This window comes from Tuber melanosporum (assembly GCF_000151645.1).
Source record: "Tuber melanosporum whole genome shotgun sequence assembly, scaffold_16, strain Mel28".
NCBI classification, from domain to species: domain Eukaryota; kingdom Fungi; phylum Ascomycota; class Pezizomycetes; order Pezizales; family Tuberaceae; genus Tuber; species Tuber melanosporum.
Window position 1 is genome coordinate 421022 of NW_003298819.1, and position 14518 is coordinate 435539.

Consider the following 14518-nt stretch of genomic DNA (forward strand, 5'->3'; position numbering starts at 1 on the left):
GAGGTCCCCGATCGGCAGGGTAGCAGAAAAAAAGAAGGAAAAAACGTTTTTTGCATCCCATTTGTTTTGGAGGAGCTACCGGAGATTCTGGATGCGATACGGGTCCACTAGGACAACGTAACTGAGCCGGCTGATGAGGATGGCTATTTACCTTCAAACACCCCTTTCGCCCTTGATCGCCTTGTAAACCAGTTGTGTTTTCTCTAAAAAGGAGTCGGGTGTTAAGGGGTACTATTAGCAAACAGTGGAGAATATTTGTGATTTTATTTTTCACTTCTTGAAGACGTATATCTGCTCTTGTTGGAACATTCCGGATAACCTTGGCTTGCTGCCATAGTGTCTAGAAGAAATATATACCCTTCACCCCCTTCAGGGCGTGTCCCTACGCTTTTGCCTAAGAGGGCAAGATAGTGACCCCTGCAGTTGAAAATAAATACAAGTTAAACATAATGCTGTGTGAAGGATATCCTATTCGTAGCCCTCGCCATGAAAGAGGTTCTGGGATTTTTAGGGGATAGTAATGTAGGTCTTTCAAGCGGAGCACGTTGCCCCGAATTTTCCAATATTCCCCAGTAGCCTCCCTCTGGATACTTGCCAGCATAAAAAAAAGAAAGAAAAAAGAATCCCTACCTTGATAAGATCCACACCGTGAAATATGGCACACAACTTGACTCTTTATTTTACGTTAACTAGCGCGCTCTTGTAGACATCCCTTAAATTTCCAGGGCAATTGGGAAGTCAAGGATGGTATACATGTCATGATCCAAACAATCACAGTCAGTGGCACCCCCGGGTACTATACCCTCGCTGTCAAATTTTCTGATAGGCCAAGCTTTGTAGACCCCCATAGATCCCCACACTCCTCGCCAGATCCTCACGGACCCCGACCAATCCACCACAGTCCCCGGGAGAAAATCTGCTGCCCGGTACCACCACCTACGGCACTTGCATTGGGACCGTAAAGCAATGTCTCTTGTGTGGAGCCGGTGGCCCCCCGCCAAAGCCTGCCGTCCTCGAAAACTGGTCTATTCTTCTTGGCAGTCACCTCGTGGGGCCCGCCGGGACACTGAGACCGATGCGAGCAAATTGACTAGGCTCTGTCCCTTTTTTTATTAAGATCTAACCAACCTCTTCCTATAGCTATCTGGTGTGACCTGGGATAAAAGACCTGTTTTTTCTTTTGGAGAAACCCTGAGACCGTAGTGGTCGCGATAGCCTAGCGAAAAAGACCCGGAGAAAGTCTGACCCAGATTTAACGCTTAGCGGGAGATAGGAGGATATGGCGGAACGTCACTCCCGCACAGGGACCGCAAATTACGCGTCGGAAACCTCGTCAGTTTTCGTAGCTTCGCAGGTTTCAATCCCGCTAAGAACACCTGGAGAAGCGGACTCCGTGGTTGTGGGCAGTGGGCAGATCGGGTCTAGTTGATTATGCGGTGTGCTGGGCGAACCTCCATGACTGGTATTGCGATGCTGGCGCCAAATCATTATTGAATGCTATCCTGGTGTGTCAAAATGGGAATTTGATTCCTTTTTTCTCGATTATCTTTTACGAATGTGGATGCCAGAAAAGTACTGTTGGGACTATTATTCAAGTTGTTCGCGTAGAGCATTCCTTTATACTCTCAAAGACTTCATTCAGAATGCTTATTGCTCTTACCGGAACTAGCTGTTTATTGTTCTTTCTCTCTCTCTTTATTCTTCTCCTTGTTCCTCTTGTCCCTCCTCTATGCTTATCGATTGATCTTTGAGTTGTCTGAGATACAATCAAAGATATAGCCTACACATAGAAAGGTTACTTGGGCATGACACCCTCAACAAGAGAGCAGGAAACAATCATCACCGGAGAACCTCCAACTATCATTATTACCCTTTTTTCATAAGAGCTATTTCTCATTGTTACACAAGTACCCAGTAGTCTTCCGAGTGATCGAACATGATGTCTCTAATTTTTTTTTTTTTTGGGGGGGGGGGATTTTCAGAACACGTGCATGCATTGTCATGGCTATACTAGCAGGGCAGGTCATCTCCACCACTATTCCCCTTGTCCGTAGCGAGTAAAATACAGGGAATGAAGGACTTGGTCGAGATCCGGAGTATATTCTTCTATTCTCGCCCGAACGATCACACAGAAGCTGATAATGAAGATCAGGAAAAAGAAGGAGCAGCTTGCGATGCGGAGTCATTAGCACTTAGAGCACTTGGAGAACCATATAGTGGAGAAGAGGGTGTGAGGAAGTTTGTTGGTGGATTCGAGGTTCGCAATGATACTAAAATGGGGGGGAGAATGGCTTCATAATCAAATGAAAATAATTGTCATCTGCATTTTAAGAATCGAGAAATACAGTAGGAAACCGCCTATAGTCCACACTACCCTCAAGGGTATTGAAAAATTGGAACGGTCTGATTCCCCTCCGTGCATCCCGGGCTGGCCGTTCGCGCATACTGATGCGAAATACCGGCACTACACTCTCACCTGCGCCCTCCCTTCCCCCCCCCCCCAGGGGCCAAGTCGATTGCAGCGAAGCTCGCCTACTTAGGTAGAGCACCGGACCTTCCGGCTCGAACCACTGCGGTGCTGAATTCTGTCGTGGTTTCTTCTACACATTTTTGATCGGGATGGTTCACCGGGGGCTAACCTCCCATCGCCCCTCCTGCGCGAGCCCGTCTTGCAAGAGTCTGCTCGACCCGCCGATTCTGGTATCATAGCAAAGTAGAAGGTGAGTGATATCTCATGAACAGTTCCACGTCTTTGTGAGTAATTATGGAAGAGGGATGAACTGGAGAAGGACGGTGGAAAGGGCGTTTGGGATACCGATATGTATTTACCAGAAATGTCTTTTTTGGGACTGGAGGAGCGGGGGGGGGGGGGAGAGAAGTGTTGGGTCCGAGCAGTTATAAGAGGAATCTGTTATATCAATGTGCCTAACAATACTACTAAAAATTGGAACTGGGACTTCCTCCTAAGTTACTACTGCTGTACCGTTTTTCTTGTCCCTCGAATCGCTCCGGAAAATTGATATATATGTATACTAGTAGCTTACCGGGCGAGTCCTTTCCAAGCCCCCTCGATCTTCCCCGTTTTTCCTCACGTAGGTTGTCGCTCTTTACAAATCCTGGTGTAGATCAGATACTTCTTGCTACTACTATACTGGGCCGGTAACACTCTTCCCGCCAAGTGGATGGCATCTGACGATGCTCGGGTATGGTGTGTGTCCAGAGGTTCTACGGTTGACCGCATATTCTTCTTGGATATCGAATTGGCTTTAACTTGAGTTCGGAGATGGATATGTTTTCGACTCTGGTCCTCTCCGACGTTCCGGGCTTCGAATTGGCGACATTATCGCTTCGGTTGATAGCCTGTGTCTCCACATTCCCTCCACCCATTGGGCTCCATACCATCCCCTTCACTCCTCTACGGTGCCCATTTTTCATATTGACCAACTCCTGCCTTACACCCCGGAGCCATTGTAATTGCGATACGTCTTTTAAAATCTGCTCAAGGTCACTCACTCGGTGTTTGAGGCGGGTATGGAGTGGATAGCTCTACCCGGTTCTTTTGTCTCCACGCAATAACCTCTGAGGACCCATGCCCGGTTTGATACGGGTCTGTGCGAGTTCCCGGCCTCAGGATCTCCTCCGGTCACTCGATCCCTGATTCCCTGAGCACCATCCTGAATAATTGATATAAACAAAGGAAAGATTCCTGGTGCGCTCGCCCGCACATTCACATCAAATGCCGGTATGTCACGAGGCAAAAAAGTTTCAAATATCATACCTGTCGTGACGTACTAGTAAAACGTAACTAACGTGTGATGAGACATCCTATCCATGAACTCGCTCCTGGTGGTATCGATGGTAGCAACACTGCTGCATAAACATGCGGAAGTCGCTATGCACGAGCAAGGCTGGGAAATCGTTAATAATCTGGGTCTCGTTTCGTTTTCCCCTCGACCCTCGTTCGCACATTGTCGAACTTCCAATATTACGAGGGGAGTGTGAATTTGGTTATGGAGAGTAATGAATGGGTGTCGCGTGAGTTCACCACTTTTGGTTCGAGAAATTTTTTTTTTTTTTTTTGCCTTTTCAGTTTAACTTTCCCATATGCAACAGTTGTACCCGAGGATGCGGGTGCGCTTTGTCATGTGTCCCGAATAATACCACATATGGTAGGATACTCGAGTACGGCTCGTATGATGGTTTCAAACAGAAAGAGGAGGCTACGAGTAGAGTGGCGTCGGGAAGTCAGATGCGCGGATCGGACTGCGAAATACGCAGAGTCTTACTGGGTTTCGTCACGTGTTACCATCAGCAGATCTTGTGTGCATCCGCCCTTCCCGACGACATATCCCACGCAAAACCCGATATCTACGATCCTCAAGTTATGCCCCAGCTGGGATAAGATGCGCACTCGTATCGTATAGCAACAGATTATTTGCCCCCCCCCGTTCCGAGAAGCAACCCTCGCAGCGTATTCAGGAGACCAACCGGAGCAACGTACCGTATGCTCTCTCCAAGGCAGGATTCCATGCAGAATGATCCGCATGCAGGACGATGCACGAAGGGGCTTTGACTGCATAACGAGTTTTCCGGTATCCCAGAACCGATGAGAACATGCGGATCCGTCCGACACCCCACACGTTCAATAATTTACGGCGACCCTTATTCCTTAACTGTGAGACCTTTGTCTGCAGGGAAGGAAAAAAAAGGCCGATCTTTCATGATCTTTGCGTGGCAAAAGTTCTGTGTGCTACGAGTACGCCCGCATTAGCTGCGCGGGGAATATTCCTTCCCCATCGGTAACAATTCACACTCATCTGCCTTGGCCCATGTGTGGTGTTTCAGGAAACATATTCGCATTGGAGAAACTCCTCGCCACTAAGAGGAAGAACTGGGAAAGCGCACAGGCCAGCGTGACAGGTTTGACCGTGCCATCTGTCCAATCGGGTAGACTAGACTATCGATGCTCCTCTGTCCTCAGAGGAGCAATGCATTACCCGATGAGTGCAAGTTTCCTTACGTAAAGCATCCCTTCTTCGCGATGTCATACGCTTGACATCTCAAACGGGGGCAGACGGATATAATGCACTTGTTCACGATTTCCAGTCATAACCTCAATCAACTTCTGCGAATATTCCCTGTGAGTCAATTTTCGCATGTGCAACTTTTTCCTATCATAACTCTTCATCGTTGGATCCCCTTCCAAGCCAGTCAGCTCGTCAATCACTTTTAAAAAATGCCTTCGGGTAAGCGGAGATTGCGCCACGCTCTTGACAGATTACGCCATGGACAAAGTTTTCTCCACCTCCTTCACTTCCCCTTACCCTACCGACAGTCCGACAGCGGCAATCACCCCCCGAACACGTTTCAAGTTATTCCAAAGGAATACTCATACTCGCACAGACCGGATATCTATCACACGGCACTGTGCCCGCCCACTCACTTCACCCCACAGACTCGGTATCACAAAAAACGATGGCCAAGTCGCTCCACTTCTGTTCGATCTATGTGCTCGTACATCTCACAATGTTCAGATACCGTACCCGTATTTCACAAGCCATTCGCACCCACCCGCCACTAGTTTCAACCTATATACTCGCACAGCTCGGCGCTCCTCCTTCACAATATCTGGTGAATAACATTTTGCCGCCTCGCGGACGGCAAAGGGCGCTCACAAAGTGTACTACCGTAGTACCGTACTCCCGCGGCAGGAGTCGAAGTTTGGGCACTTTCTCCGTGGGAATTGCACACCTTATTATATAGGTGTCCCACCTCAACCCCGGCCGCGGGAGGTAGTTCCCGCTCGAGAAATTCCCTCAGCACGCCGGGAAAAAGCGAAATCTACCGTAGGGCTCTCTCCATTATACTGAAACTCTGTTACATTGGGCAATTTGTGATTATATTGCCCACCATTAACTGACGCGGTGCAATATCATACCGTACTTTCTCTCGAATACATGTTACAAAGCACTCAAATCGAGGAAAAAATTCTCTACCCTACGGTAGTCCACCGGTAGGGACGTTGTAATTGCCCCTGGTTAAGGCGGAGCCCCTGTACTGTATTTTTTTTCTCTTTTTCTCGTTTCTCGTTTCTCTTTTCAAACTGCGTAAAATGCGGGTCGGCGAGGATGAGTTAGTAGGGCTCAGGGCATGTCGGAGAGACGTTATTAAAGCATCCTATGATACGACACCCGATTGGTCTAGAGAAAGGGAAAAGGAGTTATCATTTCACTTGCTGGAAAAAACTCGAATATCATACCGGTGGGTGATGATTTACGAATGTGCCAACTGGTATGATACTGTATCGATAGGACGTTGTACAGTACAGTACGAGGCTGTGGACAAAAATCACCGCTAAGAATTGTGCATCGCAACCGCAACCATCGTACCCACGATAGTGAAAAAATGACCTCAACTCCACCACGAAAGCCACCCCATGGTGAATGGCATACACCAATGCGAAGCAGAGTTCTTGCCTTGCTCTCCACTGGCTTGACTCAGTCCGAAGTTTCACAACAAACCGGTGTACCACAGCAGACAATAAGTGATTGGAAAAGGTTACAACAGCCTCGAAGGAGACGAGATCGATATGGACAACCACACCTCCTCAGCAAGCATGATATCCGCCGCTTGATCGCCCGTCTGCGGAGTGGCTGGGAGGGGCGACACCTTTGCTGGCGAAAGTTGGAACAAGAGGTGGGATTAACTGCTTCTTCTAAGACAATTAAGCAAGCGCTTGGGAAGGAGGGATACACAAGGTGTAAGGCTTGCAAGAAGCCGTTTATCAATCGGATAAACCAGCAGAAGCAGAAAGCCTATGCTGAGGAACATATGCTTAAACCAATTGATTGGTGGCGCAAGCATATGTTCTCTGATGAGTGTATCTTTGATACATCTCAACGTGGTAGTATTTGGGTTACATGGCTTCCTGGGGAGCGCTACCATGATGATTGTATGCAACATACTTTCCATAGTGGACATGCATCTCTGATGGTATGGGGAGCCATCAGTTATAATTGGAAGTCACCGCTGGTCTTTCTCGAAGGTACAGGAAAGAAAGGTGTTGTTGCAGAAGACTATCTTCATCATATCCTCGAACCTGTTGTTGCGCCTGCCTACATGGACCTCCTTGGCTACGATGCATCCCCCGAAGCCCAATATATCGAAGACCAGACCTCAATCCATGGGACCCAAAGGCTGCTTATAGAGTCTAAAAAGATGTTAGGCATTCCACTCCATCCTCGACCGGCATCATCACTGGACCTTAACCAAATCGAAAATGTGTGGAGGATATTGAAGCAAAGAATTAAGGGGAGGGATACCTTCCCTAAAACCATCTCTCAGATGAGAAAGGCGGTTCAGGAGGAGTGGGATTGTTTACAACCTCATGATTGGAATCGGTATATTGACAGCATGCCTGTGAGACTTGTTCAAGTCAAACAGCGAAAAGGGATGCAAACTGAATTTTAATGTATTTTATTAGTTCAGATTCACTACCTGTATCCTTCTGATTTTTTAAAATTTTTCTTCTCTGATTGTTGTTGAGATATTCAAGGTTGTTTAAGTATAGTAGATTGTTCGGGAGTGTGATTTGTGGTTGCTAGCGGTGATTTTTGTCCACAGCCTCGTACTCGTAGCTCAAGGCTCTACGAATACAATAGTAAGTTACCCGTCTTGTTTTGTACCAGCTGAAAAAATGCCGAGTATGCCGTGTCTTTTTCCCTCCTCGCCCAGTGGAGAAATCAAGTTCTTATCATACTTTGTGACCATGACCGGGAGCGCTACCACTACGAGTAAGATATTATCATATCTAGAATTTCCTCCTCCCCACCTTGAAATCGAGTAGGGGGGGGGGGGTGATCATAAGAGTTGCACAGCGAAAAAATTTCCCCCCACTCAAACCCGTACTGTACCCTACTAGTTCATTAGGGATACGGTTATATATATATTGGATCAACTTTTTTAACCCTTAGGTGAGGCAAATAAACAAGATAAAATACGATCAGCCTTACTAAGGAGAGAGGCACTCTATCGCCCTATCATATAATATGTATGATAGTATCGTAGTAGCCCGAGGTCCAATCGTTATCGTTCCGGTTTTTCGAACTTGGTTGCTGACGGAATTTGATAAGAGTTTACCAGTATCATACCGTGATGTAACAACCCGGTGGGGGGGGTTGATCAGAGATGTCATCGCCACCATGAATATCATACTCCTTCTGGCGAATAAAATAAAATAAAAAATGGCAAAAAGCGTTCACTATACTGACTGTCTCCAGCTAGCAAATACAGAAGCGCTAAGTAAAAACAAGGTACGAGAGGGGAAAACCTTTTCAATACCAGCGTCACTGTAGAATACCAGCTAACCTTTTTAACACCCCAATAGAGTAATAAATCTATTGTGGCAAATCCTACTTTCACAATCACTCGTGTAAATTCGAAAAAGAAAAAAACCTCCAAAAATTCAAGAGAGTAAACCAGAAAAACACTTCTAAATTTTAGAGTTTTTTTTAAAAGATAAAAAATAATTAGGTAGACAGCCAGTGTCGCTTAAAATTTGGCAATAAATCTCCTTTTTAGGATAATGCTTGTGCCAAGCTGTGTTGAAAGCCCATGCTTATTACCTAGTTTAGCACCTCAAGAAATCGCTTTTTTTCTCACAAATCACATTTTCTCTTCCCAATATGTCTCTAAGACTTCCCCCCAGAAAAGGAAAAATTCTAATAAATACATTCAATGCTGGTTTATTTTCCAAAAAAATATTTCGATTTTTTATAATTTTTTATGATTGTGTTCTCCTGCTTAGAAGTTGAAGAGTTATTTTCTTGGCCAAGGGTGAAACCTTGCATTTTGCTGGCATTCGCAAACATTGGCTGGTATTCTACAGGGAGGGACCGGGATTCGCTGGTATTGTGTAGGTTTTCTCATTCATTGGGGGATGTTCGCCCTGAGTCCTGGCACAGTACCGTACGGTATCCGAATAGTACACGTGACACGAGAAAAATCATACAATTTAATTGTTAAAAATAAATACTTCTATTGTTTTTTGCCGGTAAGTTATTACGTTCTCTGTTTTAGCGCCTCTAGCACGTCGGTCAAGAGACTGCTAGGGTTGGGGGGATAAGTGATTCACTTGTGGTACAATAACAGTATCATACCGATAATTTTTGGCTTCTGGGCACTATAGGATCCAACCAAACTTGGGCCCATGGAGACTGAAAGGCGTTGAATGCTCGTTGCAGGTGAAAAGTGCTCGGAAACAGGTATTCCCGTTCCCAAAAATATATAGCAAAAATCCCCTGTGTACGAGTATCGGAGTGCCCATGTGGATTTGAGGCCCTTGTTTTTGGATACCCCCTTGTCCTCTGCACGCAGACCAGCCAGCGCACTCACCAGCCACGCGGAGCTCCCTCCGACAGGCCAGCCTCGTTCAACACTCCTCGATTACCCAGTACGTCCACTACATGACCAGTGACACCGCTACAACACCTCGCGATATCCTTGATCACACTGCGCACACTTCCAATAACCAGTAAGCCAGCCTCCAAAAACTCGACTGAACACGCACTGCTGTATCTTTTGGGATTGGTCGGACCCACGTTCGGGGGCCCGCTGAATTGCCTTTAGCTGTCCGTTAAAGTGTGGCGATTTGGAGGGGCCCGGGCCCTCTCGTTGGCTTGGCTGCCCTTAGCTTCAATCCGGCCTTGGGAACGGGAGGGCTGCGCACACTAGGTTCAAGTATTGGAACTTCCCGACGTCGCGGACTTGGTGATTTGACAGGCGTACCTGTGCCCAGTTTGCTGAACGCCTGCTGCCAGCGCAATGGGTCCGCCCCTTTGAAAACAGAATTCTGGTGTTGGTGTGTTGCTCCCCGATCGTGACTGCCATGCACACTGGCCTGCGAGCCTACACGACCAAGTTGACAGCCCTGAGGTATTCCATTTACCACCCCGGACCAGGCATTCGGCTAGACATTCCTCCAGCAAGTTTCCAGGGCTTAATCTTCGAGGCTGCCCCAGTCTTAGCGCCAACTACTTCTGGCTGATCGGCGATCAGCACTCAACATGAGGGTGGAACTGCAAAACGAGTGAGTGATACCTTGTGAAAATGCAGCTATACAACCATATTGAAAACTCTGCCTCCGCTGATACGCTTCTTGCCTGCGATTTAAGGTAATTAATTTCTGGCTTCTTTGGTGGGAGGTGCATGGTAGACAGTATTGCTATTTTTTAGACTTGGCGTGTTGGGTGTGGCTGGAAACGGATTAGGCGAGTAGACCAAAGGCTGTATTATACGGTACGTTCTGACAGCTTTATCAAAGGATATATTATGAAATTGTCGCCCCGTTGTGTTGTTCGTCTCGTCGTCCATGCTTACTCCGTACTTGCATCTGGCACAAAGTATCCGAAAATGAGACAGAATTTTTTTCGTTGGATGGGTGGTCGTTAACAATGGCCGCATTTTCAGATGATTACTGCCAGATACAAGTACATGTTAATTGAAACCCAAGCCCGTTCCGTTCGACTGCGGGATGAACCATTAATATTAACATATACGAGCGATACCTTCGGGGGGCCTCTCACACAATACTTTCAGTCCAGGCAAAGGCACAAATCAAGGTATTTCGACTCGGAGACGAGCCCAGGCAACCACCAGGTTCGGTCAGGGGACCACAGTGGATCAGGGATCGGGGTAACCGTGGAGGGCCACCCAGAGTGCAAAATTGGTCATTAAGGAATCACGATAATCCGACTTCTCTTTGAGGCCCGGGATTTCACGAAGCTCGCTAGACAGGCTCCAAAATTAAACCATGAGGATGGCGCTCCCGGTCACCAGAGGACCATAATTTTAGCATTTTTTGTTCCTTCCTAAAACTTACGCTTCCTGCGCCATGTTCGTGTGCTCTAGTTTAGACGAGTTGTTGAGGGATTGAGCCCAGTATCAATAGTAGAGAGAAAGCTGAGTTCATCAACTTAAAAGAGTCGGTGTTCGAATTCCTAGTAAGTATCCGAGGTCCAAAGAAAGAGGGAATAGGTGTCATAATCTTCCATTGTTTTGAAATCGAACTAACAATCTGGAAGTAGAATCAGTGCTCTAAGAGCCATATTCTCCCGTTTTCTGCGTGTGTTTCTGGCCTTTGTTGCTCCTATCGAGGTAAGTGGTAGCCTTGAACATGCAAGGTTCTCTTATCGCCCCAGAACCAAAGCGCGTCGCAAACTTCACTGATGGTCCGTCGGAAGGAATTCTCAAGACATCCCGTTTTCCGTCGAAATGTGTCGAAAGAACTAGCTTCCCACAGGCTTAACCATACAGAAACGCGGGCCGGGCTGCGGAGCTCCCGCCTCCATGAAATTGAAGCGTCCTGACTCTATGAAATCCGGCACCCACGGTCGCAATGTCCCCCCAAAGAATACCTAGCTTTTCTCCGCCCTTTCAGAGAAACTGGTGGATTCCGGTCCGTTGATGGCGTTTGACATGCAAACCGGGGAGATTGATCAATCGGACAGGGATCGAAAGAGTATTAATCCAGTTGAGAAAAACAAGATAGCCGTCCCTTGTCTTTCGCCGAAGAGAACGTTCTGAAAGTAGCCAACTTTCTCCCAACAAGCTGAACAGTATGCAAAATATCGCAAATAACGGATCGACATCCCCAAACCACCCGAACCAGAGAGGGAATCATATCCCATCCGAGGAAGAGGCCCTACCAAACAGCCCATGCATCACGCTCCCAATCCCCGTATCTTTGTAAAGCAATGTCCAATAGCAGAGGAACTCCACCCACATCTTTCCCCCCGGCCATTTCCTGGCAATCCCACCACGGCCAGTCATAAGCCCTAGTACAAGTAAGAGCATGCGATCAGCCAAACCCAGTCAGACATGAGCATTGACGACAATTCTCGCATGTTTCCACCATACACCCCAAATTGACCTCGCCCCTGAAGGCCATAATGGCGCTGTGTGACTCTTCTCGTCCAGTGCCAACTCGAGTCACCAGCCAACCCCCTTGCTTTGTCGCCTCTTGGACAATTTCCTATAATTTCCTGAGCAACCAGTAAGCATGTGTTTATCCAGCTTTTCACGACTAGGCCACCTCAAGTGCCGACTAAAAACCTGCCTAGATAACCCCCCGTACCCAATCCCGGCATCGCATCTATGGTTCCAGTGATGGGCTCCCTTCGTAATCGTGGTAACCCAGCCCGTTCAGGAGATTGACTATCCTCTCCACATGGTCGAGCGCCCTTTCGAAGTGATCCATATTTGTACCATACAGTCAATATCAGTCCCAGCGAGCCCCGCCCCCAGAGAGCCATAACCCATTCACCCCCGTCGTCCCCCCCCGTCGCTACCACCACCACCCACTCCCTGAGCCACCACCATACCACCTTCCTACTCCTTGGCCCCACCGGGTGCGCAGCGTACAAACCCCGAGATGGCTTCCAGTATCAAACCCTTCAACCAATAGCGCGGTTCCACATTCTGGCGAACGACTTCGCACTTCATCTCCAGCGTAACACGTCCGGATAAGATACCAGTAGTCTGCCGAAAACACGCAAGTCCACGCGTCGGTCGTTTAGCTGGTGTCGTGCCGTCTATTAGGAGCCGACACGCACAACGATCAAGCCAGTGGCGAAAATTCAACCCGGTGGCGAATTCCGCCACCTCGAGGGATTCTCCCCCGATGGCCGGGTCTGATATCCGATAACTGATGCCCAAGTAGCGTAGAATGGCAATATTTTGCCTCTGGCGTTCTGGGGGGACCAGCACCTTTAAGTGCGATGATGTTCGTTGTGGGGGTTGGGGGTGCACGAAATGTCACAACCCAACCCGGACTGATCCGAAAACGTCTAACCAGAAGCTTATTTCAACCAGCGGCGCCCGAGATCTCGGCCAACGTTGGGCTATCGGCAATACCAGTAGGCCATCTCCGAAAGCTAGTATCATAGGCATCCACGAACACAGACAGTTCCTTGGGGTGAGTCATTTCCACCGAGTGATTCTACGTGAGACTAATAGTGCTGTTTCTTACTCTCCTCTGCAGCAAGAGTCACGTGCTGCCGCAGTGAGGTGTGATATCAATGCAGAAATTTCAGAAAACCAAGACACACACCCCTCGCGATATTAAGATAGCGATAATTTTGAATCCTATGCATGACACCGGTCGGATAAATGACTTGTACCGTACTAGTACTCGTACTGTACCTGTATTGCGCTCGCAGGATTTGTGTGCGGCAAGTAGCCGGTCGCGGGAAATTGGATCAGGACATCAAACGCATCTTCGTTTCCAAAGGGTGGGACTGTTTGTGGCGATCACCCGGTGCTCTCCCTTGTTTGTTCTCTCGATCCTCGATCTTGTGATTTCCCACAGGAGCGCGGTTGAGGGTACAAGTACCTAACCAAATTGTGTTTTTCTGCAATCCACCCAAAATCTTTGTATTGTTAGACTAGTGTATGGAGATAGGACAAATAGAAAGGAAGAAAAAAAGAATTACATCAAACCGCTAGTTGAGGTTTCGCCTGCTTTTCCCTACGCTACCGACGTACTCGAGTGCCAGTGCGAGCAATTTGCGAACAGAGTTGTGCTCCCTTTGTGCACAAAAAAGTAATAACGCGTGCCGAAACAGGAAAAAAACGTGCGCAGTCATACGGCGCTCGAGCTGGGGATGTTGGTAGTACAAGTGTATTGCGCCGGAGGAGAGGTGTTTTACGGTGGGGGGGTGTGAGTGGGATTCGTTGGGGGATTATCCTGATCGGGCTTCCCGTAAAGGATTCCGTAAAGTACAGTACTCGTACATGTCGGGCGAAATTTCCCTCTCTACCAGTGCCTGTGAAATCAGAGAGATGCTGGTACACCAAGCACTATTCAACTCCCCTTTTAACCCCGTCCGAAAAATTGTGGGCATTATCCTTTTCGAGGTGGTAGAGGTGGTGGAGGACCGGAGGTGGATAATTCCAGAGATAATGAGCAGCATCAATTAGGAGAGGATCATACCAATAACCGCACTCCGTACTACACACATACTCGAGCACAGCATGGTAATAACTTGTAAGCCAAACCCGTACAGTCAGATGAAGGAAGGGGGGGGGTAACAATGTTAGCCTCAGGGACCAGACACCTACCAGTACCATACCAAGTTCTTTTTCTCAGCCTCGCTCTCTCCCGCCAGGCAGTCGTGTACGGGTATATGGTATTGGTATCAGGTATCATACAAATTGTTGTAAGGGGGAAATCCACTTTGCTGCGTCTCCGATAGGTCGTGTGCCAGTTACAAGTACAATATTATCTATCATCGGATTTCGATCGCCCTGATCAATGGTCGTGGACATGATACGGTTAGTGGTTGGAAAGTTGCATATCAACCAATCAGCGTGCCAGCCCTACTCTATATATGGACAGTTGGGCAGAAGGGTCGACAAGGCTGCAATTTTATGAAGACAGCGACTGCCCTTGTATCCACCACCTCGCTCTTCTTTCCCTTCCCCTCCCCCAAACTCAGTTTAGAAAATGTGGGGTTTTGCA

The 14518-nt window shown here is 47.8% G+C and overlaps 1 protein-coding gene; it reads left to right on the forward strand.

Moving 5' to 3' along the window:
* Positions 1-12724: 12724 nt before the first annotated feature.
* On the forward strand, positions 12725-13338 carry GSTUM_00004886001 (uncharacterized protein; the record flags this gene model as incomplete). XM_002836731.2 has 2 exons in its annotated part: positions 12725-12973; positions 13040-13338. 2 exons carry the CDS (start codon positions 12725-12727, stop codon positions 13121-13123), a joined length of 333 nt encoding a protein of 110 aa, XP_002836777.1. The 3' UTR covers positions 13124-13338.
* Positions 13339-14518: the final 1180 nt, after the last annotated feature.